The sequence below is a fragment of the Cryptomeria japonica genome, chromosome 3 (genome assembly GCF_030272615.1).
Source record: "Cryptomeria japonica chromosome 3, Sugi_1.0, whole genome shotgun sequence".
NCBI lineage: Eukaryota > Viridiplantae > Streptophyta > Pinopsida > Cupressales > Cupressaceae > Cryptomeria > Cryptomeria japonica.
Window position 1 is genome coordinate 317,679,608 of NC_081407.1, and position 26,407 is coordinate 317,706,014.

At 37.1% G+C, this 26,407-nt stretch overlaps 1 protein-coding gene across 1 annotated transcript; it reads right to left on the reverse strand.

The window, feature by feature from the left end:
* Positions 1-26,407, reverse strand: LOC131035943 (uncharacterized). Its single transcript, XM_057967722.2, has 5 exons — positions 25,117-26,407; positions 19,888-19,940; positions 19,502-19,683; positions 19,246-19,391; positions 1-884 (listed from the first exon to the last, which is right to left on the reverse strand). Exons 1-5 carry the CDS (start codon positions 26,258-26,260, stop codon positions 385-387), a joined length of 2,025 nt encoding a protein of 674 aa, XP_057823705.2. The 5' UTR covers positions 26,261-26,407; the 3' UTR covers positions 1-384.

Here is a 26,407-nt window from a genome sequence, read left to right on the forward strand (position 1 = left end):
TGAAGATGAAGCAGATAATGCCACTACTTAAGAGATTCGGAGGCAGATATATTACAAGTAATAAAGTTGTAGCAAAGGTGCCAGAGCAACACAATTTAAAAAGTTTACTTATCATCAAAGCTAAGATAAATATTTTTCTCAGGTCTTTCTAACCTGTTTGATTTAGCATCTCCGGCAGCCCACATGCAACAAGGCATGAAAATCCAGTTTGAGTAAAACTCCAAATGAAGATATTTCATCATGCATCTCTGGAGAATGTCACATTCTAGCATAACCCTCATGCTTTGATCAGTTCTTCCAGAAAACTTGATGGTGCCCCTCGTGCTGAATGGTGAACCTTGTGGTAACTTCGATGCTCAAAAGTTTTACAATCAGAAGTACCCATTACTCTTCATCTAAGGCTTGTGTCTTGATCCTTGATTTTTTTTGGCTGATTAAGCCTGAAGACTCCAAGTCGCTGTCTTCACTCATGCTCAAATCAGAGCCCAATTCCTGTGGCCAGTTTTCTTTTGTGGACACATCATGCTGTACATGTCTTTGAAAGTTGATTTTTTGTTTTCTCTTGCCCTTTCTCTGTCTCTTTTTCTTTTTCTTTCCATCATTTTCTATGCTCTCCATACCATGAGCAGCTAGTACAAAAGACTTACCTACAGATTCAAATTCATTCTCTCTTTTCCCTCCACCAGTGTCACCTTTAGTGTCTACAAAAAAGAGATCATCTTCTACCTCGGAATTTTTCAGGTTAGAAGGCAAGTCAGTAGTTGTTGCATTCGAGCCAAGATTTGTGTCTATGTTCTCAGCAGGCAATGTGTTTGTGTAAAACGCAGGATGCTTATTCACAATCTGCTTTAACCCCTGTTGATCTTCCAAATTAACAAGATATCCTAAAGCATCACAACAAACAAAACATGGCATCAGAAAGAAATAAAGATTATAGTACAACAAAGAAACACTACATTTAGACAGTGAGGGGCAATGGAATTCACTTAAGCCATATGATGTGCTACTATTTTGAAGTTAATAAACAGAAAACACATAGCTGGATCAAACATTAAGAAATATGGATCCAATGACAATCAACATTAAATTCTATTTTTTGTTTTTGGATCAATCATTTTCTGTAGGAAGACATATTGTTGAAGCTATTTAGATAAGATACTCTTCAAGACATTGAGAAATGCACTTGAAATTCTGAGTCCCAATACGATATGTGTGGTGTTTAAGATGAAGATCAGAGATTGGACTTGGAGAAAGAGGATATATCATTTTAAGGAGAAGCTAAATTTAGAGCCTTGTAAGGGTAGAAGAAGTTTAGTAGATAATCTTTAAAGAATTTATTATATTCAAGGCCTAAGGAGGATAAAAGAACATAATAAAGAAAAAATAGGAAACACCACTTTCTCACCTACCAAAGCTAAAATAAAAATGCCTGCAAAAAGGGCAAATACTAGCAAATGAGGTGAACCTAAGGCCTATTTTATCTAAAATTGCATTTGTGAGGGATGATATGATTTTATTGCCAAGGAAAATTTAGGAGACCTTCAAGAAGAGTTAAATGATAGTTTGAAAAGTGACATAACAGTACTGAGTTTCTTCTCACAGCATGACAATTTTGATGAAAAGGACTACACACACATAAATTTGTGCAGTTTGAAGAAGGCGGTCTTGTTGAACAATTATGCTTCCTGGTTTTTTAATGTCCGAACACTACACAAAAACTCCTCTTTAGCATTAGAAAAAATAATATTGTATTAAGTTATGATGACATGAAAACATTGATTCCATAGTAGAATGTGCTTAATCCACAGTTTTTGAGTCCCATTTTCCTCGACGAAAGTGCTACGTGCAGACATCTGCAAGTCACACTAGCATTCTGCAAAAATGTCTGACAAAAAACTGTCGGAGCATTGCTCTTCCAGGAATCTGCCAATGTAATGCCCCTACCTGCCAGGACCAGTCTTGCAGATGCACCCAAACCTTCTACTATATTTAACAAAACCTTCCCATTTTGAAAAAAAAAGGATAATCTCACTCTGGCATGCACAGTTGCTTTGCATTTTGAAGCTTTGAGAAGAATACCACTGTTTTATGGCAATCTCCTTAGCTCTTGCAAGCAATATTTCAGCACTCAATTGGCAAAGTGCAATCCTTGCCATTGGAAGCACCATCTTTGAGAGATTGAGGCAGCTTCCAAGAGGGATCTTCTTACAATATGGCTTCGTGCTTGCGTTCCCAGGCACAAGCGCCACTCTGTCTGAAAGTTGTCCTCATGAATGTTGACTAATATTCCTCTATAGTTTGAACAATCTTCTCCACCTTGCCGGCTATGATAGCTTCCTCCAGCAGCATCTAAACACACCTCACTATGGCACTGCCCTATCATATCAAAAGTTAGGGTTTGCCTTGTCGCAGACAAAGGCAAAGTCTGAAAATCAATCCTCTGCCGCAATGAAAGGCGACACTGCAATTTGCTTCCTGGTGAAACACGGCTCTATCTTAATTCTAAAACTCCATTGAAGGCTCAACCTGCTATTGGTCTGAGTTTGTTGTCCAGGACCAGTAAGGCAAGCATATGATTATCCAAGCACATCTTCTCCCACATGAAGTCCGCCTTATATAGGCTTTGTGTGCCAGGGTAAGGGGATGGCCGACCTCAAGTCAGCTAGCACAAGAGACATAAAAACAAAAATATAAATTAAACTAACTGCCAAACCCAAATATGTCGGCCCACATGATTTAAGGAATTTAATAATAATTTCATTTATTATAAGTTTCCAATTTATTTATTTATTCTAAGCAAACATGGGTGTTGGAAAACACCGCCATGAGGCCGACTAGCCCCGTTCAAAACAGGATCAAGGCAGTCCTCACATCCTCTAATAGCTTGACCTCGAGCAATTTAAAATTGGCATGTTCTTTCTGCCCCCTTCCAAGTTGCATCTTCTAGTGGCAGTCCCTTCCATTTCACCAAGTATTCTGGAATTACTTTGTTTCTCAGCCTCCTCTCTCACACGTTCAGGACTGTCTCATGTTCAAGTATTAATTTGCCCTCGTAATCAAGTGAAGGTAGTTCCATTGAGGGAGTTATTTGTTGTCCAAGGGGCCTTCTTAAGACAGGAAACATGGAAAGTAATGTGAGTTCTGCTGTTGGGTGGTAATTCCAGCTTGTAAGCCACCTGTCCAATCTTCCTTGTGACCCTATAAGGACCATAAAAATGTGGCTCCAATTTTTCTGCTCCACATCCTTCTGATTTAGGATTGGTGGTAGGGCTGCAACCTTAGAAACACCATGTCTCCTACTTCAAATTATCTCTCAGTTCAATGCCTATCAACATATAATTTTTGCTGATTTTATGGTAGTTGCAAGTTTTCCTTGACTTAATCCCTGAAGTGTTTGCTTTGCTAGACCATAATATCTTTTGCACTAGGGCCTGCTATCCATAAAAATCAGATCAGAAAGGAGGTAGCATCATAACCATAGAGGGCTTTGAAGGGAGTCATACCAATGCACATATGATATGTTGTATTGTAGCAATACTCCCCCAAATGCAACCATTTAACCCATGCGATCTGCTGTCCTGTAACATTGTTTCTCAAAAAGCCCTCAATCCTCTTGTTTACTATTTCTATTTGTCCATCTGTTTGTGGATGATAGTTGGTACTAGGTGTTAATTATGTTCCTACCAAATGAAATAACTCCTGTCGAAACATTGTGATGTCCCCTTATGCTAACACTCAGGAATTGGGGATAATTATCTTGCAAAATCAATTGCAGGAGACTTCTTTCCAGTTCAAACCCTAAATCAATAATAATTAATGTCACTTAATACTGATTATTCAATTGGTACCACTTATATTTGTACATTACATGATATGTTACTTGTAATCTTAGTCAACATATGATATTCAAGAACGATGCCATGAATGACTTTAACATTCAGATCTGCAATACTACAGGGAAATCTTTATTTCCTCTAATATAGATTATGAAATGATGGTCTCTTACTCAGTTCTGATCTGCCCCTTTAACATTCCTGATTGGCCAATGTCGATTATGTTCAAGCGATTCCGTAAATGCTTATAGCTATTTCTATCCTTTATACTGGTTAAGCTATTCCAGAAAAGAGATGTTAAAATACTATTCGTATTTGCATCTGCCAAACTGATAGGCTGTTTGCTCTGTCCTTTTTTTTCTTTACTTGACAGCCAGCTTGATGCTTATATATCCCACTCATTGAATGGGAAGGTGTGTCTCTTCCACTAACATCTTCCTAGTAAGAGTGACGACCCTTCATTTAACATCCTTAACTAATAGCTGTTTCGATTATATTAAAGTATTTGTTTGGTTGCATTGAGACTTAGTCTTCTTTGACATTGAATCGCTGATAATGATCGCTCAATATATTCTATTTTTTTAATTAATGACTTGACCTTTTGTAACAAGCGATTTGTAATATGTTTCTTGAGCAGCGATTATATCAATTGTCCTTATTATTATATGGATTACTGCTTCATGGGATCTATCTGTAGAAACCCTTACGGGTTATCCAACCTCCAACTTGCAAATGTTTGTGTTGTTGAATGGTTTGGTTTTTTAATTTGCAATTTAGTGTACTCAGAATTATTCATCAGCAATGCACAAGTTCAGAAATGTCTTCAATCTCTATTGATATGGTGGTTACAGCAGCTAGGACCATTAATATAGTCTCCTAGCCCCCCATGGTTATTACAATTCTTCCATAGCAACACCACAAGATTTTATTAGCATAAAATCTTCTAATTTCTGAATAAGGTTTGGACTGATTGCAAGGACAGAGTCTCAGATTTTGATATCAGACCTTACGATTCCAGTAGCTTGCATTGATGACCCAACAAGGCATTTACGCACACGGCAATACATGTAAGGAACATTTCTATGCATCATAGACTATGACAGCCATCTACTGGATACCCCTTTGTTGCTAAGACTCACAGAGGCAACCTGAATATTACCCAGAAATATGAATTGGGACTGTAACAGCAATAAGAGATGCATTTTTTTTCTGAACATACAATGACTGGGATCCCTACGTAGCAGTCTCAAATAACAACAGCAAGTCTTAGACTCATTACTAAACAGTTTTTTGCAAATAAAACATGTACTTCACAGGCAACAAATGTATATTTAAGGGCAGAGCTGGAATATCAATCGACCCCAATCTGAAGGTGATGAAGGCGGCTACAGGGGTTTGCAGAATCTAGAAGAAGCAGCCAAAGACTCCTTATTCAATCTTCATCATAAATCTGAACAAACATCTCCAATTTGGTCTCCACAAAGACCACAAAATTGGCAAGGTACTGCAGCGCAACACTGTTCACGCGGGTACTGTAGACGCGCGTAGTGTAGCAGCTTCCAAAATAAATAATGACAATGCATTGGCAATGTTTCCTCCAATCTGATCTTTCAACTTGGAGATGAAATTCATTAATCAGCTCAACATTCCATGGATTCTTCTTCAATTTGTGCATAAATAGTGACCCTGAATGAAGCCACTCCCAATGGCAAATATCAGTGATTATTTCAGCACCTCAGATGCCCTAACTTCGAAGAATTTACGCTCTCCAAAGTGCAAAGGTTGAAAACCTGGTTTCTTCCTCTCTCAAACTTCTCCTATTTCAAAAAGCACAATTCACAATGAGGTTCGAGTTCTTCAAGACAATATATATGTATTTCCCTCACAAGTTCGATTTCTCCTTTGCTCATTAAATGATATTAAATGATAATATAATTAGATGCACTTTATCATTTAATAATTACCTTGATTTGAGAGTCTAATTAATTAATTCCAATGGCCCCAACTTATGATACCTCGACCCTCACTTAAGTTATAATATTAAGTTTATATTATAACTTAATAATATAAGCTCAGAACCATTAATGTTTATTTAAACTAAATAAACATTAATATCTCCATTATTAGTCATCCTTTTTGAACGTCGTCTGAACTGGGAGCTGACATGATGAAGCTGCATACGACCATACCCCTTTACTAAAAAAGGCAGGGGTCCATCTCTAACATCTCTGACTTACTATAAATAGTAAGTAATGCATACGGAGTCCAAATGAAGCCGAACGAAAGCCAAACCTACAAAACTCTGACCACTGGAGAATTTGCATCCCTCAAAGGACCCTCTATTCAATCTTAGTAGCCTACGAGGGTCAGTAATAGGCTAATCCCATTGAATATCTGATGTCAACAAAAAGGGGACATCACACTATCTGAGGTAATCGCTGTACAAATTCGCTATATTTGTTATTTTTCTTTTACTCATCAACCAAGTCATTTTCCATATGAGTCGGCTTCTCTTTTGTGTTATGGTACCATGAGTCATTATTTGATGTCTATACAGATTGCTTTAGTATGCAGATCTCTAGTCGTTCATAAACCGATACCAAGTCTCTTAATCACTGTTTGTTTGATATAAACAATCCGTTGCTATGTATTGTATTGTAATCATCATGTGTATTATCTTGATGAGTAGGGCCACTACTCCATAGAATCTCTTAAGAAATTATCGCAGACTATGGTCAAAGGCATTGGCCTCCTTAAAACAGTATTTATAATAATGTATTTATTATAATGTGTCAATAATATAATATTGTAAAAAATTTATTATTATTTGATAAATATGAAATTAATATTAATATTTAATAAATATAAATTATATATTAAATCTTGTTTATTATTATTATTAAGATTTTATGCATCTTATTCATTTATTTGGTTATATATATATATATATATATATATATTTTAATTTCAATTTTATCATTATTATTTTATCATTAAATTGTGTTTCATGGTGGGGACATTAGAAACATACTGATAAAACTGCTGTCCCTGTCACTCGCAATTGTTTTAGGGAGTCCATGAAGTCTGAAAACCTCTTTAAAAACAGATTTGTCACTTGAGGTGCTCTAAAATCTGATGATAGAGCATGCAAATGAGCATACTTTGTGAGTCTATCAACCACTGCATACAAAATATCTTTACCTTGGACCTTTGGCAATCTGGTGATGAAATCCATAAGATGTGCTCTCCCATTTCTGATTTGGAATTGGCAAAGGCTGCAATAATCCTGCTGGAAACACATGGTCCACCTTATTTTGTTGACATGCTTTGCATTCTCTTCCATGCTGCATTACATCTTTTTCAACCCTTTCCAAGAAAAATGTTCCCTCACTTGTTTGTATGTTTTGTAGAAACCTAGATGGCCAACAAGTGGGGTATCATGACAAGCTTTTAGAATCTTTTCGTTCATCTTAGAGTCAAGTGTGATGTACACTCGTAAAGAATCGGCTCACTTGCCGTATTGAATCTGTCATCTTGCACCTTGCCTTCCAAGATATCATTAGCAAATGAATTTTTGACATACTCAGCTGTAATTAAAGACCTCCAATCAACAGATATATCAGAAATAGAATGCAAATGAGGTATCCTAGACAATGCATCAGCCACTAAATTGTTATTCCCTTTTACATATTTTATGTCAAAGTCATAGGCCTGAATTTTGCTCACCCATTTTTGCTGCCTATCATTCAAATGTCTTTGGTTAAGGAAATATTTCAAATTATTATAATCAGTCTTAACCAAAAACTTGTTAAAAACCAAACATTGCCTAAACTTGGCCAAAGCATGCATTATGGCCAGCATTTCTTTGTCATAAGTTGAGAACTTAAGCTCTGCCTCTTTGAGCTTCCTACTTTCATATGCTATGGGGTGTTTATTTTGCATCAAAACAGCCCCTATTCCTTCACCGGAAGCATCACATTACAAAACAAAAGGAAGTGAAAAATTTGGAATTGCCAAGACTAGACACGAACTCATTACCTCTTTGAGCTTATCAAAGGCTTGTTGAACTAATGGAGTCCATGCAAATGCTCCCTTCTTTGCTAAGTTTGTTAAGGAGGCAGCAAGTTGTGAAAATCCTCTTACAAACCTTCTATAGTAGCTGCATAGTCCAACAAATCCTCTCAGCTGCATTAGATTACTTGGTGTAGGCCATTCTTGAATGGCTGTGATTTTCTCCTCATCCACACTAACTCCTTGTGTACCAATCTTGAACTCCAAGTATAAAATCTCTTGTAACCCAAACTCACATTTAGATGCTTTGGCATAGAAAGACTGCTGTTCTAAAATATTCAATACCTCATCCAAGGGTTTCAAATGATCTTCCCAAGTTTTGCTATAGATTAAGATGACATCAAAGAAGACCAAAACAAACTTTCTCAATTGTAGAATGAATACTGGATTCATACATGATTGGAAAGTTGCTGGTGCATTTTTAGGCCAAATGGCATCATCAAAAATTCATAATGACCATAATGACACCTAAATTCCAGCTTGTGCACATCCTCATCTCTAACTTTGCTTTGGTGGTACCCTGAACGCAAATCAATCTTGGAGAAATACCTTGCCCCATGTGCCTCAACAATTAATTCATCCACTTGTGGAATTGGATAACGATTCTTGATTGTTCTTTTATTGACAGCTCAATAGTCGATACACAACCACATTGTTCCATCTTTCTTCTTAACAAGCACTACAGATGATGCAAAAGGGCTGGAGCTAGGCCTTATATGCCCCATATCCAAAATTTCTTTGATCACCTTCTCAATTTCCTCCTTGTACACCTTAGGATGTCAATAGGGAGTGATCATCGCTGGTTTTGCTCCCGCTTTAAGTTCAATGATATGCTATAACCCTCTATTAGGGGGCAGTCTTGGAGGAACATCTTTGAATACTTTACCACGCTTATCCAAGATAGACTAAATCTGCACATTATTAATTCCTTCCTTCTTGGTAGAGAGTGTATTGATGATGAGGCATTCAACTGCCCATGCTACTTTTCCCTTGCCGAATACTCATTCCATTCTCTTAGCTGAAATTTCCATGGGCCCTTTACTAGATAGCCCATGTAGGACTACCTTCTTCCCATTACATTGGAAATAAATCTCCATGTTTTATGGTTAGTCTCATATTTATAAATTGCATACAGCCATGACATACCAGTACTACTTCCATATCCATACTAATCACATAAAAGTCATCCTTCGATTTATATTCTCCCATTGCCAACTCCATTTGAGGAACCTTCCTTGTGCACAAAAGAATTGCCCCACTAGCTATCTTCACAAAAAAACCCTTCAATTGCTTTTGTTCTCAATCCAAGCCTCTTCACCACTCCTCCATAAATATAATTATAAGTGGCTCCACACAGTTACTAGCATGTGAAACACAAAGTCCTCCTTAGTTCATTTCTAGTGACATCATTTTGCCTTGTCTTTGCTACAGGCATCCTTGGAGGTATTGTATTTCTTTGGAAAGGATTTTCAGACTGCATAGGTGGAGTTCTCTTACTGCTGAAACTGTCCCTTGCAACTGAATCTTCTAAGTTAAGGGTTGTTGTGATGGCCTCTTGGAAATTTGTAGGGTTTAAGGCCTTGATTAAACCTTTGATGGGCTCAACTAATCCTTCAGCAAAGAGAACTGTAAGTCTCATATCTGTCACATCTGGCACCATGACAGCGAGTTTTTAAAACTCTACTACACAATCCTCCATCTTGCCTTCCTATTTCAATTGTGCCAAGTTCATAAAATGGACTTCCGGGTCTGTCCTATCAAATCTCTCGATCAGCCTTTGACTGAATTCTTCTATTGTGGAAATTGAATCAAGCCCTTGAGTTACTAATACATGGTACCACCACTCATGAGCTACTCCTTCTGAGTGTAGGGTGCCGAACTTGATGGCCTCTTCCTCTATCATTGGGTTCAATGAATAATAAGTGTCGAGTTTTTGTAATCATGACCTTGCTGTTTTATTACGTGTCCCATCAAAATTGGGAATTGTGATCTTTCCCAGATGATGCTGAATATCCTTCCTCTCATCATACCCTTTCCTCCTATGTCCACCTTTAGATTTCAATCCACAATATTTAGTGTAGGTCATGTTGTTCTTGACCGCCTCACTCAAGGTATTATATTTGGCTAAGAGGTGGTCCATTTAATTGGTCTGATCTGGTTGACTTTCACAGACTTCCTCATTAGTCAAGAATTTAGCCCTGAACGATCAGGTATTAGCTGAAACTCTTTCTCCATCAGCAACAGATTTCCCTTCATTAGAATTGCTTCCTCACTCTTATCATTTGCAGGCCTATCACGATTTTGATAATGATTGAGTAAATGATTTGAGTCCTCTCAACAGCTAGGCCACTTCTTTGAATGTCTCAACCACACTGATATGAATCTCCTCAAACCTCCTGAAGAAGGCTCTTGCCTCCTCATCCCCGTTATCACTCATACTAGCACCTTTCCTTTTCTCCCTTTGCTGGAACCTCTGCTCTCTTTCTCTCATCAATCAAGCCCATGGTTGGCAGGACTTAGGGTCTGATACCACTGAAAGATCCCCACTTGTGCAGAAAGAAAAATTTCACCAGTTTTGACAATGTTATCCTTTCATGTCATTAGATCTAAGACAATCAAACTCACGACCAAACAATTAACAATTCTAAATTCAATATCAGAATGTATGGAGCACCAAAATTCACCAATTTATATATTAATCAAAACTGGAACAGTATTACATATTAAGGAACTTCTAACCCAATCGACACATCTATTTGACAAAGAATTCATCAACATACAGATCCATTTTCAGACTTCCTTCCCAGCTGGACTTGGGTGGCTCAATATGGTTTAGTGCTTGTGTTCCCAACACAAGCCACGATCTGTCTGAAAGCTGTCCTTATGAATGCTGAGTGATATTCCTCCACTTCAAACAATCTTCTCCACCTTGTCAGCTATGATAGCTTCCTCCTACTGTGTCCAAACACACCTCACTATGGCACAGCCCTATCGTATCAAAACTCAGGCTTTGCCTTGTCACAGACAAAGGCAAAGTCTGATCCTCTGCTGCAATGAATGACCACACTGCAATTTGCCTCCTGGTAAAACATGGCTCTATCTTAATTTTGGAACTCCCTTGCTAGCTTGACCTGCTATTGGTTTGGGTTTGTCGTCCAGGACCATTTGTAGTCTGCCTTATATAGGCTTTGTGTGCCAGGGTAAGGGGGTGACTGACCTCGAGCCGGCTAGCACTAAAGACAAAAAAAACAAAAATATAAATTAAACTAATTGCCAAACCTAATTAGGTCGCCCCAATTATGATTTAGAAAATTTAATAATAATTTTCATTTATTATAAATTTCCAACTTATTTATTTATTCTAAGCAAACATGAATGTTAGAGAACATTGCCATGGGGCGACGAGCCCCATTCAAAACAAGGTCATGACACACAAACCCCTTTACAAGTTGGGAAACTTTACCTTGACTGATTCATTGCTAAACCAGCAGGCTCACTATAAGAGTGTCATGATACCTTATTTGATTTGAATAATTCAAGGAACAAAAAGCACATGCCAATGCCAATGACCCAAACCACTTTGTTTGTCATATCATACCAATTATTCCCCTACTTATACAATGTCAGATTCCCTCCTCCACTTATAGAGCAACTATTGTCCCTGATCGTTCTCATCTCACTATAGCCCCAACCACTTTTGCTTCCCTTCCCACAATTACTACTGCCCATCCTCATAGACCTAAAGCCAAGGGCCCCTTTTCTCACAAACTTCTTGCGATCCCTCCTTCCACTCTCCCACTATTTTTACCTCTTCCCAACATTGATACTCTCCTTTAACTACTAGCCAACCAATGTCCTTTCCCACCCAAATCTAAAAACAAAATCCAATCTGTTCTCCAACCAAATCTATAATCCTTTGAATCAAAATACGAACAGCCCACACCCACTTCTACAACATCCTCTTTTGTGCATGATGCTGCTATATAATTTGCTACTATTCCTAGGAATCTTCCTCAGCCCACTGCTACTATTCCTACCTCTTCTAATGTTACCACTTCTATTCTTCCTTTAGCCTCTACTATGAATGTTGAGTCTCTCCCTTCAATAGAGCCAACTCTCTTCCAATTCACTACAAATATTCCTCCTCTTTAGTCCATTTTTACTACAAGTACTCTTTGCCCTATTGAGCTCCTTCCTTCTATGGCACATGCTCATTTGGCTCACTTGATCGCATTCTCTTCTGTATATTTTCAGCATGATGATTCTTTGATTGATGATTAGCTTAGCCTAGAGTCATTGGTTGATATGTCCTCACTTCTAAATTACTTCCCTACCGTTTGTTGCCTATTTACTTTGTGCCCTTTTGTTCCATGTTCTTTATATCCTATACATGTTGTTCCGTACTTCCATCTATTCTATAAATTCCTCCAAGTTCCATTTCTTATTCTTTTTCCTATCTTTGAGTATATATCTACACATTTTGGGGGCAACACAATGTATTGACATGTTGATGCCTCTTTTATGTTGACCCAAAAATTTAAGATATAAATTTGTTTCCAATTCCTCTCGACATATGTGCCATTTCATGGGTAATCCTCCTAATGATTTTATCACCATGTTGTGATTTTATTGCCATGATATTTGGTGTACAAGGCAAAGCACTATAGCATATCACACCTCTTTCATGTTGACCCAAAAATTTTAGATATTCTTATATTTCTAGTCCCTCTCTTTGTTTGTGACACTTCATGAGTAATGCTGACTTTATTGTGCTTTCATCATCATGATATGTTGGGATGAAGCAAAGCACTACTACAATATCTCACTCATGTTGACCCAAAAACGCATCCCCTTCCACTCTATTATTTGTTTTATGATTTACCCCACTTTTTTCTACCTACTTCTTCCTTTTTAGTTGGTCTATGAGTAAGGGGAATGATGATCACTCATAATTATTATAACTTAATCGGCAAAAAATGACCGATCCCATATTCACAGCTCCTTTTGTGCCTTACTCATGTATGCAATCAATTTACTTTACATTATACTTTTACAAGTCTCTGCATCCTTTTTCTTAAGTGTTCCTTATTTTCCATATCCTTTCCTTTTATAAAGATCCTTTACATATTCCATTCCAGCTTGCTGGCAACCCAACACTATTCTCCTATTTGTTCCTTTTTGCAACCTACTAAAGGGCAACCTAATATTCTTTTTCAAGGGGCATCCCCCCTCACAAGCTTACCATGATTATCTTTCTTACTATCTTGATATATATATATTTCTTGCCTCACATATTTATTTCCCCTTTGCTCTCCCCTTTTGAAGATGTTTTTGCTAGCATTTTTGGGGCCAACAGTTCTTATCTGGCTCTCTCCTAGGCTTACATTATTATATCCTCTCTCTCTCTCTACTTCTTAAATTGATTGCACCCTCTCATACAATTAATTTAAGGGGGCACATAGACACTACCCCTCTACATTCTTGATTCCAGTCACCATGTTTCTAGCAGTTTGATGTTCCTTGTACCAAGTTGTTTGGTTCCCATACCAATATTTGTGGTCCCAATACCAATTTATTTTTGGTCCTTTATCACTGCACCCAGTTTATTTTGGACCTAGCCTTGCTCCTTTGCTATTGTTATACTAATTTCTCGATGGTGCCATAACAACAAATTTTAAATAACCATTTCTTGTCCTCCATTCCTATTCCAATTCCAATATAAATGATCCACTAGAGATCATTTTCTTTTACCTGGTTGGGTTTCCTAATAATGTATCTCATAGATAGTGTGCTGTTATTTATTTTCTACAAATTGTTATTTTTTTCTAAGTTACCAGTTCGGGTTTGGGCACGCGAACCTGGTTTGTGGGTTCAGGCAAAAAAAATTGCCCTTTGGGTTCGTGGGTCGGATTCGTCCATGTGTGTGTGTGTGTGTATATAACTAAATACCTTTGATTCTTCATCATTGATCAATGCCAAATGCCAATCGATAGTTCAGAATTGAATTGGAAGATGGAACAATGCAAAATGGCAGCAGAAAAACAGCAAAGGGCAGTTAGAATGCCTGGGCGAACCCAAACCCAGACGAACCTGGTTCAGGTGCGAGGACCAAAACCGGCAAACCCAGTAACTGAGTTATTTTTCCATAACAAATAGTAATTGTTTCTCCTTGTGTCTCTGTGTTCCAGATTTGGAGTGCATACTGGAGTGAAGGGGAACGAAAAAAAGAGAGCAAAAATTCACATGTAACATCACATTTACAGTGTTATTTTATGTGATATATACTTTTTAACATGTTTCCTCAGCTCCACAAGCTTGCTAGAGTAAAGGCAAAATTTAAAGTAAAATATTGTGTACTTCACAATCTTCACTCTATGTCTAAGTTGCCGGTCCCAGTTCAGATTCAGATTCTGGTTCAAGATTCTCGTTCGCAAATTCGTTCAAATTTTTTTGGGGGTGGGTTCGGGTTCACTTTGGGTTTGTCTGTACAAAAACATATAAAATTAAAAAATAAAAAACATATACATATAAATTCATAATACACCACTGTCAAGTGTCAACTATGCTAATAGACTAATAGTAAAGTAACATAGCAAAATACATCACCATATATATTAATATTTTAGTCCAAATGGCATAATAACATAGCAAAATGCCAAAACACACGACCATATCAATGTTTCAGTTCAAAAATAATAATGTCAACATAAACAATCAGTCCAAATTTGGCCTGGGTTCTGCTGCTGAATTTGAAATTCGCTGCAAATTCCCCAAAATTCTCCCCGGGTCCTTCTCAGCGAACCCACAGGGCAAATTCGGGACCCTGAAAGAATTTGCAGTGAATTTGTAAAGGACCAGAATTTCTGCAGAACCGAACCAGGACCCTGAGAAATTCTGGAAGAATCTGGAAACTTAGCTCAATGTCATGCACTCATTTTAGTGTCCATTCCTTACATATGTTTTAAGATTCAATTAGTATATTCAGAGCATGATGCCATGTGGACCCAGCCTTGATCCTCTTTTCGTCTTTTCCTATTCCCAGCATTCTGCAAACCTTGTGTTCATATGGACACTAGTGTGATTGTGGCAGTGACCCTGGTCACCAATATGATTACATTAGTGTCCACATGCACAAACAGATTTTCAAATGGCCAACAACCAATTCATTTGACCTTTTTGTGTTTTTGCAATGGCTAGCTTACCATCAATTTTATGGAAACGTAGTTTAAACCTCATTTGAACACACTGAATAATTTCAGAATTACTTCAATTGCTGTTTCTTAATTTTTCTTTTTATTCTATTGTTTTTTTGGCTATCTTCTACAATTTCAAAACATTCCTAAGATCCCACAACTATTCTATTGCAACTCTTCTACCTTTTCTCTATAGTCTTTATTGATTGCCGCATGTCCATAGAGAAACCATTATAGGTTGTCCACAGATGCATTGCATGAATGCTCCAGTGACTAGGTAGAATGAGATGCTCATTTGTCAAGGGGGGGCTATATGGCCAAAACTAATCAAGTGAGTCTTCAAACTAGAGGATCAGTATAAGCCAATGCATGTCAATCGTAAAGATACTCCCTATGCCAATCTATTTGTGTATACCTTAAGATTGTATTTCCTTTGCACGACATGGATGTTTATTAGAATATTTAATTATATTTTAGTCACCTATATTTAGTTCCTTGTTTAATGGTCATTTAGCTTTTTAGTTAATTAGCTTTTAAAGCTTTATTTAGCATTTAGCTTTTTCTTTTTAGATTAATTAGCTTTTAAGCTTTATTTAGCGTTTAGCTTTTTAGTAGTTCACTTTAAACAACTTGTTCTTAATTTAGAACGTCGTCTTGTAATCTCTATATATACGCTTGTATATTGTTGAATACATTATCCGATTATTGAATCATTCATTCAATTTATTTTTCATGGTATCAGAGCGGGTTGATGGGATTCTTTAAAGTTTGGCAAATTTTTTAATAAAAATTCATGGCCTTCTTTTTGGAATATTTTCCAGATTTTTTTTTATTGTTTTTTTATAAAAAACGATTTTGCTTTTTTTAAGGCTTTTTGAGGGTTTCGAGTTTGTGGGCGAATTCCTTTGTGCTGGGCAGCAGTTCATGTTTTTTTAGGGTTCTGGAGATTTTTGGGCCTGCTACCTGGAGGTTTTTTTTGAAGATTGAAAATTTTCCTAGGGTTTCTGCAATTTTCGACTAGGGTTTTGACCTTTCAGTTCAAGTCGAATTTTTTTTCTGGTTGCAGATTCTTGGTGGGTTTTTCGAGACCTCAACTGGGTCGTCGACAGATTTTTCTGGGTGCATCTTTTTTCGTGCCTCATTTTTTAAGCCGTCGGATCTAGATTTTGATTTCAGATTCTTGGTGGGTTTTTCGAGGAGCTTTTCAAGGTTGGCCTCAGATGTTTTGGGTGCCTCGTTTTCTGTGCCTCAAATTTTGTGCCAGCGAATTTGCCTTGGAATTTAATAACAGTCGGCGATTTCTGCTAATTCTGTGGACGTGGGGAATTTTGTTGTCTTTTGGGCACCATTTATGCTGTTTTAAGTTTGCGGAAAATTTTAATTTCTGGGTTTCTTCCAAACCTTGAAATTCGCGCCTCAGAATTCGTGCCAAAATTCTCCTCCAAGGTTTCAGATTTTTTGTGCAACTACTTCTATTCTGATTTTTGAATCAGATTCTTTTGTCTCATGCTTTCACTAGGTTGACCTCATTCAACCTCCATTTTCGTGATGGCATCTTTGACCAACATAATGTTGGAACAAAATCAAAAGTTCAACAGCTGCCACAACACCTAGAAATAGTGCATGTTCACGATATCTAAATATCGTTGCCTTGATCAGATTGATTTAGGCCAGACCTTGTCCTATAGGTCCCAGGGTTTTCACATTTTTTTTCCTCAAAAATTGTTCAAAGGGTTTCGAATTTTTTCCTTAAAAATTATTATCTGTCATCTGCAAAGCTTGCGTGGGTTTTCTGATTTTGACCACAAAAAATCATGGGAGGGTTTTCACGATTTTTTCCTCAAAAATTGTTCGCAGGGTTTATAATTTTCCCTTAAAAATTATCTCATCTATAATCCGCGATATTCGCGTAAGATTTTAGTTATCTGGGTTTTACCATTCTTTTCCACAAAAACAATGATTTGTAACCTCAGATTTCTTGGTTTTTCAATTTTCTCCTCAAAATCGTAAATTCTCTTTTCAAGGGTTCCCATTTCAGGGTTTGACGGTTTTTTCCTCAAAAATCGTGCTTTGTTGCAGTCAATTTGGGTCGCACCTACCAGGGCGAACATCTGCAACCGTGATATCTTGCAGTCAGTTTTGGAGTTGGTACTCTTCTGCAAAAGGGTTTGCTGATTTTTTCCTCAAAATCATTGTTTCAGGCTTCAGTAATTCATGTGTGCCTGATCTCTAATTCGCATGTGAAGGCTACATTAGCTTGGATGGCTTTTGGTATTCTTGGTCGTTAACACTTTTCAGATCCAGGGAGGGTCTCCACCACAGCAAAGTGTTCTTTTCATTTGTAATCAAAAGACCTACAATGTCTTCTGTAGGGTAGTTAGTCGATAGAATGACCATTAAGGGAGGGTATTAGAATATTTAATTATATTTTAGTCACCTATATTTAGTTCCTTGTTTAATGGTCATTTAGCTTTTTAGTTAATTAGCTTTTAAAGCTTTATTTAGCATTTAGCTTTTTCTTTTTAGATTAATTAGCTTTTAAGCTTTATTTAGCGTTTAGCTTTTTAGTAGTTCACTTTAAACAACTTGTTCTTAATTTAGAACGTCGTCTTGTAATCTCTATATATACGCTTGTATATTGTTGAATGCATTATCCGATTATTGAATCATCCATTCCATTTATTTTTCAATGTTATGGAAATACAAATTTACATTTCAAATGTCAAGCCATGTTTTGGTTTTCCTGAGTATGTGCAAGGGAAGAATAAGTATGTGTAAACTCCCAGATAATGAGTAGAGATTGAGTCTGTGTAAACTCCTAGATAAGCTAAGTTGCCAGATTCTTCTGGAAAATCACTGGGTCCTGGTTCGGCTCTGTCCAAATTCTGGTCCTCTAGAAATTCTCTCCAAATTCATCTAGGATCCTGAATTTGCCCTGTGGGTTCGTTGAGAAGGACCCAAGGCGAATTTTGGGAAATTTCCAGCGAATTTGAAATTCAATGGCAGAACCCAGGCCAAATTTTGGCAATTAAACATGTTTTTTCAATTTTTTTGAAGTTTTTTTATTGCCTATTTGGTCAACTTGACCCTGCAACCCTAAAATAGACCACTAAAAAGGCCGAAAAGGTAAAACATATCTCATTTGGGGATGAGACACTTGACAGTGGTGTATTATGAACTTATTTGCTGCTGCATATATGTATATATTTTTTATTTTTTATTTTTATATGTTTTTGTACGGACGAACCCAAAGCAAACCCGAACCCACCCCAAAATAAATTTGAATGAATTTGTGAACCCGATTCTGGGACCAGAATCCGAATCCGAACCGGGACCGGCAACTTAGTAGATAAGGAATGGGGATTTTGTATGCGTAAACTCCCAGATAAGAGTAGGAATTGAGTATGTGTAAACTCCCAAATGAGGTATAGGGATTGAGTATGTGGAAACTACCAGATAATGAGTAGGGACTAACCTCTGCTGATTCAGCATGAAACCAGATAGTTATTATTAATTTTGACCAGTGGGAAGCTCGGAGATGTAAAGAAAAATCAAACCCTCAGCATAAAGTTGCAATACATATAAGGAGATATTGACGTGGAACAAAACCCCATCATAGGGATGTGTCAATCTAGGAGATAGCTTGTTAATTATACAATTTAAATTCATAACAACCACAAGGTTGAGAGACTCAACAAACGCTTCAGCTCTGGAATAGTAATCGTTCAACATTGTCCATGGGAAGGGGCTACATTTTTCCCAAAATTTAACCTTACTGTAGATGATTAACGAGATGTTGCAACCATAGTTAACAGGTTCAGAAAATTCAATTTGTTCAGAAAAAAACCAAACAAATCCATCTGGTCCAAAAAACATATAGACTGAACCAGATTCTAACCAAATCCAGCTGGACTTGGTAACTACAGTCATTACTTTAGTTACGCTGCAAAGCTTCAATGCCTCATTCTTTAGAGCTCAGATAGATACCTTTAATAACACCCATAAGGCTTGCAACATTTTCATGTAATTATGTATAGGTAGTCCCTAACAATCACTTCCACCACAAAGGAGAAAAAAAACCCATAATCTGCAGACAAATTAAACATAAACATGTCATAAAGTTACCTACTAGGAGCAAAGCAACTTACCAACAAGATCCTGGGGATTCTGAGTTAATGCTTCATGGTATTTCAAATTGCTCCTCTGACCCATCCATTTCATCAGATCAGGTGTTATAGGAACATTTGAGAAGGTCTTTGAAAATAAAACAGCCCTACTGTGCTCCCCCAGCGACCTGTAAATATTACTACCACCCGTTAAAGTGAAACAGAAAATGCAGGAAAATTTATGCATTCAAGTATAATTAAATTATTGAACTTGTGTGTAGGCAATTGTTGTGCTTACCTGAAAAATTGAACAGTTTTTTGGGCTAAAACCAGCCTATTCAAGAGCATTCTGTTGTTTTCATCTACAACAGATTTTGCTTCATTTGATATAGGTTCCCTGTTTTGTTTCAAAAATGCATAGTCAACAAGAGTAGTTGCCTCATAAAGCACACCTCTCAACAAAACTTCCTCTTCCTGAGTCTGTGGTCATTGCAACAAAAAATTAAGCAAACAAACTTAGAACAAAATTCTAAAGCCCTTAATGCTAACTACTACTATGTCATACATATAAAATAAGCTAAGGCAACATGCTTCTTAACTATCAAAGAAAAACAATATCACAAATAAAGATAAGCACAGTTCAAACATTAATTGCAAAGAGTCAATATATGGAAAATAACTAACCAGCAAGGAGACAACAGGTAGTTTTGACTCCAAAAGCAACTCCAGAAGAATATCTGACCCCACAAAAATGGATATTAAAGTTTGAATCATCTGATTTACAACTTGATGCAAAAGACACAAATGGCAAGCATGAATGCACCTTGAATTGGCTACTGTTTTCCAATTTTATGTAATTAGAAATAATCAAAGCAAGTCTGACTGAGATTACTTGATGAAACAGAATACCACAAGAAAGATGCTTCTTTTGTGCTGAAAAAAAATGTTCTGTAGTATTTGTAAGACCATTTAGAAATTGTTAAAGCTCTATTCAGACTTTAGACATTCAATTCAACATAACAATAATTATAATTTGTGATGCACACAACAGTCTGCTTCTTTTAGGTACAAAATAAATCTTTGATAAAAATTTCAATCTGCAAAATATTATGCATTCTTCAACTAGAAAATATAAATCTTACAAATGAATTTTAAGAGGAGAGGAATAATTTGACAACATTCATTTTCACTGATATATTTTTTACGAAATACAAACAATCCTCGTCTTCTATTTTAAAACAAAAAACAACTAAATTAAAAAGAAATAGTCCTGGAGAACTACCCACTACCAATTTCAATACTAATTGCCTACCTGCTACTGACCATTACTAAAAATAGAAGTTTTAATTTCAACATTTGAGACCCAGCTCTTATCAACTAATTGTTATTCAACTATAACTACTTGCATGTCATGTGTCTTTAAGAAAGCACTTTCTGGACTGGCCCATGATCACAAACTTCTGCTGTGCGTCATTCTCCATTAGCTTTAAAACATCTGAGCCTCCTAGGTTAAAGATTACAATATCAAAGCTAAATATGTCCATAACCTCACAATTAGCCCTTCTCATTATAACCCTTCAATGTAACAGATATCTGTCAACTGAAATTGCATTACCAATTAGATTTATGTCTTCCCCCCTCTATCCTATAGCTTTTGCCACCTTAAAGAATGTTCATTCACTAAAATATTTTGTCCTACTTTGTGTTCTTTGGCTACCATTGCTCTATTTGTATCTTTTTGCTTTCTAGAATTCCTCCTTTAGAATCCAGGTTTTCTTCCTTGTATTCTTGATCTTCATTTTCAACAAATTTGAAAAAGTGCTCCCTCCTTAATTGAATGGTACGCTACTATAACTTTACTTACCATTTTCACTTTTCTTCTTTTCAACTTCTTCTCAGCTTTCAAAGCATTCTGGTTTACTTCATCAACTGAATGCAACTTTGAAAGAGCCATCTTATCTTGGAGTTGATAATGCAGGCTGCTGAAAGTGAAACACATATCCATTGCTTGCTCCCATCTTCCAGCAGATTTGCTCTTATTTGTAATCTCATAAACTATTCTATATATTCTTGCCCGAACTACCCTTTTGTCTCACATTTTGGAATTGTCTAACGAGTTTTTAGTAGTAATCAGTGAGCAAAAATTTTCTTCTCATATGCATCAACATCTTGAATCAAAATCTCATCTTGTCTTTGGCATGCCTCCTTTCATTTTGTAAATTATCCAACTAAAGGCTAGCAAACTTTACCCTCCTACAGTCATCCTCCGCAATGCTATCTCTCAAGAGCCATCTCATCTTGGAGTTGATAATGAAATTTGCAGACCATTAAAATACATAGCTACTGTTTGCTCTTCATCTTCCTACAAATCTGTTCTTCTTTGTAATCTCATAAACTAGTCCTTATATTCTAGCACTGAACCACCCTTTTGCCCCTCATATACATCAACATCTTGGACCAAAGTCTGATTTTGTCCTCCACTTGACTCCTTTCATTTTGTAAATCACCCCACCAAGAATTACTCATAGAAAACTTTACCCTTGCAAGGTCACCCTCCTCAACACTCTCTCTCAATAATTATCTCATCTTGGAGACGATAATGCAGACTGTTAAAATACATAGCTGCTGCTAAATTTCGTCTTTCTACAAATTTGTTCTGATTTGTCATCTCATAAGCTACTCTATATATTCTAGCCCTGAACTACCCTTCTGTCTCACATTTTGCAATTCTCTAAAGAGTGAACAAAAATTTCCTTTTCATATAAATCAACATCTTGAACCAAAATCTGATTGTGTCCTTGACTTACCTCCTTTCATTTTGTAAATTATCCAAGATTTCCTTATAGCAAACTTCTAGCTCTCTTCCTCCCTTAGTCCCTCTGCTTCTTCTACATACACAAGTAAATATGTGAAAGGCATTTTAATCTGCACAAATTCATGCATGCTTCAACTAAATAAATCTCCTGCATGTATTTTAAGTGTAGAGAGAGGAGTAATTTTATACCATTCGTTTTCACAAATGTAATTTTTACACAATCCCAGAATGCTCATACTCTTCTCACATTCCTTCTCTGTCATATAATACATTGCTAAAAATACAGATAATCCTTCTCTCATATTTTCTAGCTGAATAAAATAAACTTTAAAAAAACAGAATGAAGAACCATTGCTACAACTAATTTTGATAGTAATTACCTACCCACTGCTAAACATTATTAAAAAAGAAAGTTTTATTTTCAACATGTGAAAGATCATGCTCCCAATTCTTCTAAACTAATTAGTATCCAACTATAACTACTTGCATATCATGTGTCTTTAAGCGAGTCCTTTGTTGATTGCCCCATGTCCACTAAATTGTGCTGTGGATTCATTGTACCTAGCATCACCGACCATTATACTAGAATGATTCTGAGAACATCAGCCAATTTTACAACTCTCAAAGCTGCAATAATGTTCCACTTTTTTCCCATCTATGTTGATGTATGTAGCTAGGTCGGAGCCCTTCTAGGGCCGACCTATCACACCTAGCACGGTTTAGTGACTAATTGGCCTTAGTCACGTCTTATCTTGCAATAATCATAAAAGCTGTAACGTGTTGTAACTGACCCATAATTGAGGTCATCTATAGCGTGTGGACCTAACTTCAGTCTTGGCGCCACCTTAATGCATTTGATTGTAATTAAATGTGTTCCTTATGCTAGCCAACTTGGAGAATCAAAAGGCTAAGTCGCCTATATATACAAGTCAGCAATCATTGTTCAAGGATATAATACACACAGCGATCTCCTTCTACAGTACTCAGCGAATGAATCCATCTAGTCATCAGTGAATACTTCTTATCAGCAGCGAATCATCTTCTATGCACAGCGAACTGCTTTCTGGAGACAGCGAACTCCTCCTTGAGGACAGCAAACCTTATTCAAAGGACAGCGAAACTTATTCAAGGACAGCGAACTAGATACAAAGGTCAGCGAACTGTTGCAGAGTCAGTGAATCATATCCCTAAGCGAACTGGTTTCCAGTGGCAGCAATCATCATTGGAAGGGCAGTCACTATCTTCTGAAGGCAGCGAACTTCATCTCTGAGACAGCGAACCTACTTGTGACAGCCATCACCCTATTCTCAGAGATAAGTGCATAATTGTGTATATCCTAGGTTGAAGATGATGTCCTTCTGTGCATAACTTACTGGTCTTAATTGCTTCAACTGTTGAAGCATATTGTAATTACCTCTGATTATTGCATAATAAAGATCTGAGATTAGTTGCTGGGTTTTTCACCTCCACGAGGGAGGTTTTCCCAGTGTACTTTGGTTAATTTGTCTATCTGTTATGGTTATCTAATTTGCTAGAGTCTGATCTAAAACTAACAATCTATTCCCAATGAAACCTCAGCCTTTCTTCCTACAACGAATTAAGGGCTATTGCTTGGGCAATTTAAAACCATAAACAAATTAAGGTGAAGAGATATAAACATGTGTTATCAAAATTCAACATAGAAAAGTGGTATGTCATAGTTGTACGGTTTTCTTATTCTTGGACCAGGTAAACAGAGGCAATCTAAGACACAAAACGCAAATCTGAAATCTCATGTGCTGATATAGATGGGTATGAGGCCATATGGTGCAGTAGAATGTAATTCTGATGAAATTCAACTGCTAAAAATCAGAATACACAGCATGCGAATGCTAACAAATGGAAACTGAGAAATTCAAACCACACCTTTAAAGAGCATTCATGATTCCTCAATTCATAAAGTAAATATCAGAAAGAGGACAAAACCAGAAACCCTAAATTCAACGCTTCTCTTTTCTCCAAAAACATTCCAAACCCTTATTTCAACATCCCTTCATGGTGTCCTTACTACTGTCAATCCACTTCCTATTTGAGTCGCAAATAAAAAAATTGGGCACATAAGCCAGAAAACAAAATTGCTAGGAAATAGTGAACTTGTCTTGCCAGCTGATAAAGGACAAAGAGTCTATTTCGATTATGAAATAGTGAACTTGACTTGGTGTTTTCTTCATTTGCACCTTCCAAAACTATGGAGTTTTCATCTTGTGCACCTGCCTCACTTCCATTTTTTCTTTTAGTCCAAAATCCTGTAGTCCTCAAGAGGCATTATCATTTCTCAATTTTACTGTTACATACTTTATATTGTTTTGAATAACCTGGCATGGTTTTCAATTATTGCCCAATCCTCCTCTCTAATCTCTAGTTTTGTAAGTGTCAATTTCAGATATTCACCAAGGTCATCAAGAGGTTGGTCCTGAGATTTGGATGCGACATGGATACAATGAAGCTGGGAGACACGAGAATTAGATGATATTATAATATGTGAAAATTTCAAAAAAAACAAAAAATGTTGATACAGTGACAAGGTAACTTAGAAACAAATTTTAAAGTATACTGATGAGAATAAGACATTGGAATTAGTCTAATAGGGTTGGATAGTAGCAATAGACACCACTTTGGCCTTTTTCAAAACAAAAAATTATCAAATGACTTCTGTTCACGTAAAGAGACTGCATGAGATGAAGAGACTTAGAAAAATGTCTCCTTCCGACTGAAGGTGTCTTGGTTTGAGCCTCCGTTATGTTCCCAAGTTCCAAAACGTTAGTTCTGATAAAATTAATGACTAGCTGCAAAGTCCAAGATGTGGTGGTGTGATGGCACTACCAGCACTAACAAGACAGTGACCATGTCTTGAATACCACCCTTGCCTTACAACAACCATGCAACCTATAACTCAACTAGACATGATGTAACAAAGGGAGTGCATTAAAAGGGTGACTCAATTTAAATATTGAATTGTGGCTTAAGCTGATCCACAATTATGATCTAAAAAGTCACCCATAATCTCTCTAAAGATTGACTCAAAAAGATTAGCTGTAAAAGAAAGCAAAACTGCTTACCAAAAAATCTAATATTATTCGCTGTGCCAATGGAATTTACAGCCAAAATCCTCAAATTCTGCCGCAATTCTACATCTCTGCCTGTGCAGCGGCTACCTTCATTCATCATCCTACGCCGATCAAAGACCTCTAAAACAAGCTGCAACAGACTTACCTCCAAAATAACCACAGTGGCCAAATAATCCACACTGCAGTTTTTTTCTAACAAGGCTGCATGCACACAAGCCGAACTAAAAGGAAAAAACTCCCCCAAATCCTTCTCAATGGAACACTTTAAACCCTTATCACGATCCCAAAAATCAATGCAGTTAAACAAAGCGCCACAGCACGGCAAAGCCCTCGCCAAACTTAGTTCAACACTGGATTTTTTACCCTTGTTTCCACAAACGGCTATGTGACCAGCTATTTGCCCGACAAAATTCTTCAAAGATTTCAGGTAAGCCTTGCTCAAAGTTTTCGAGGTAGGATTTATCGCCAATTTAGTAACAGCATCTACCAATACGACAATCGTGGGAGCAAGTGCAGCTATTGAAATCGAAGCACTGTACTGGTGTCCCACAGTACAAGCTGCCAAGCACTGAAACAAAGCTTTCGCAACAGAAACCCTAGAATTGGCTCTGTCAGCTACCAACGCCCTAGAATTCGCATTGTCAGACGCCAAAAACCCAGAATGAGCATCGTCATCCTTTGTTTGGCAGTTTTCCTGCATGAACTTGACGGCGGAAAGACACCATAGAAGCTCCAGAGGCGGATCTTCAGCTTCCTCCAGCAACATTTGTGAAAAGCTTTGACGGTAATTTTTAGAGGCATCTAGTGTTCCGTCGCCGAAGTTTCTGAGAAATGCATCCACCTCATTTCTGATTGCATTTATGCGCTCCTTTCTGGACCGTAATATGAATTTTTTCGGTGCTTTTCGCTCCTGAAGAGCGTGACATAGAAGTTCGAGAAGATGGTCTTCATTTTGAAGAAGAATGTTTTTTAGGGAGGATTCGGGTAGGCCTTGAATCGAAGAAACTAGCGAGTTTTTTACTGCTGGTGAGGAAGATAGAAGGACATTCTCTTCGTCTGAAAGCGAAAATTGTTTGTGCAGCTGATCCGCGAGGAGTTGTATGAATTTGTGGATTCTTTTCTCCGTCGTCTTCATGCCTGGATTGAAATGACAAGCAGAGTTATTTGGATTGAAATGCCTCGCAGACGATCTAACAACTAAAAACTTCTCGTAGTATTCCAGGGTTTAACAAAACCCTATCGGAGCGTAAGCAATTGTCTCCCATAAAAAAATGAAATTGTG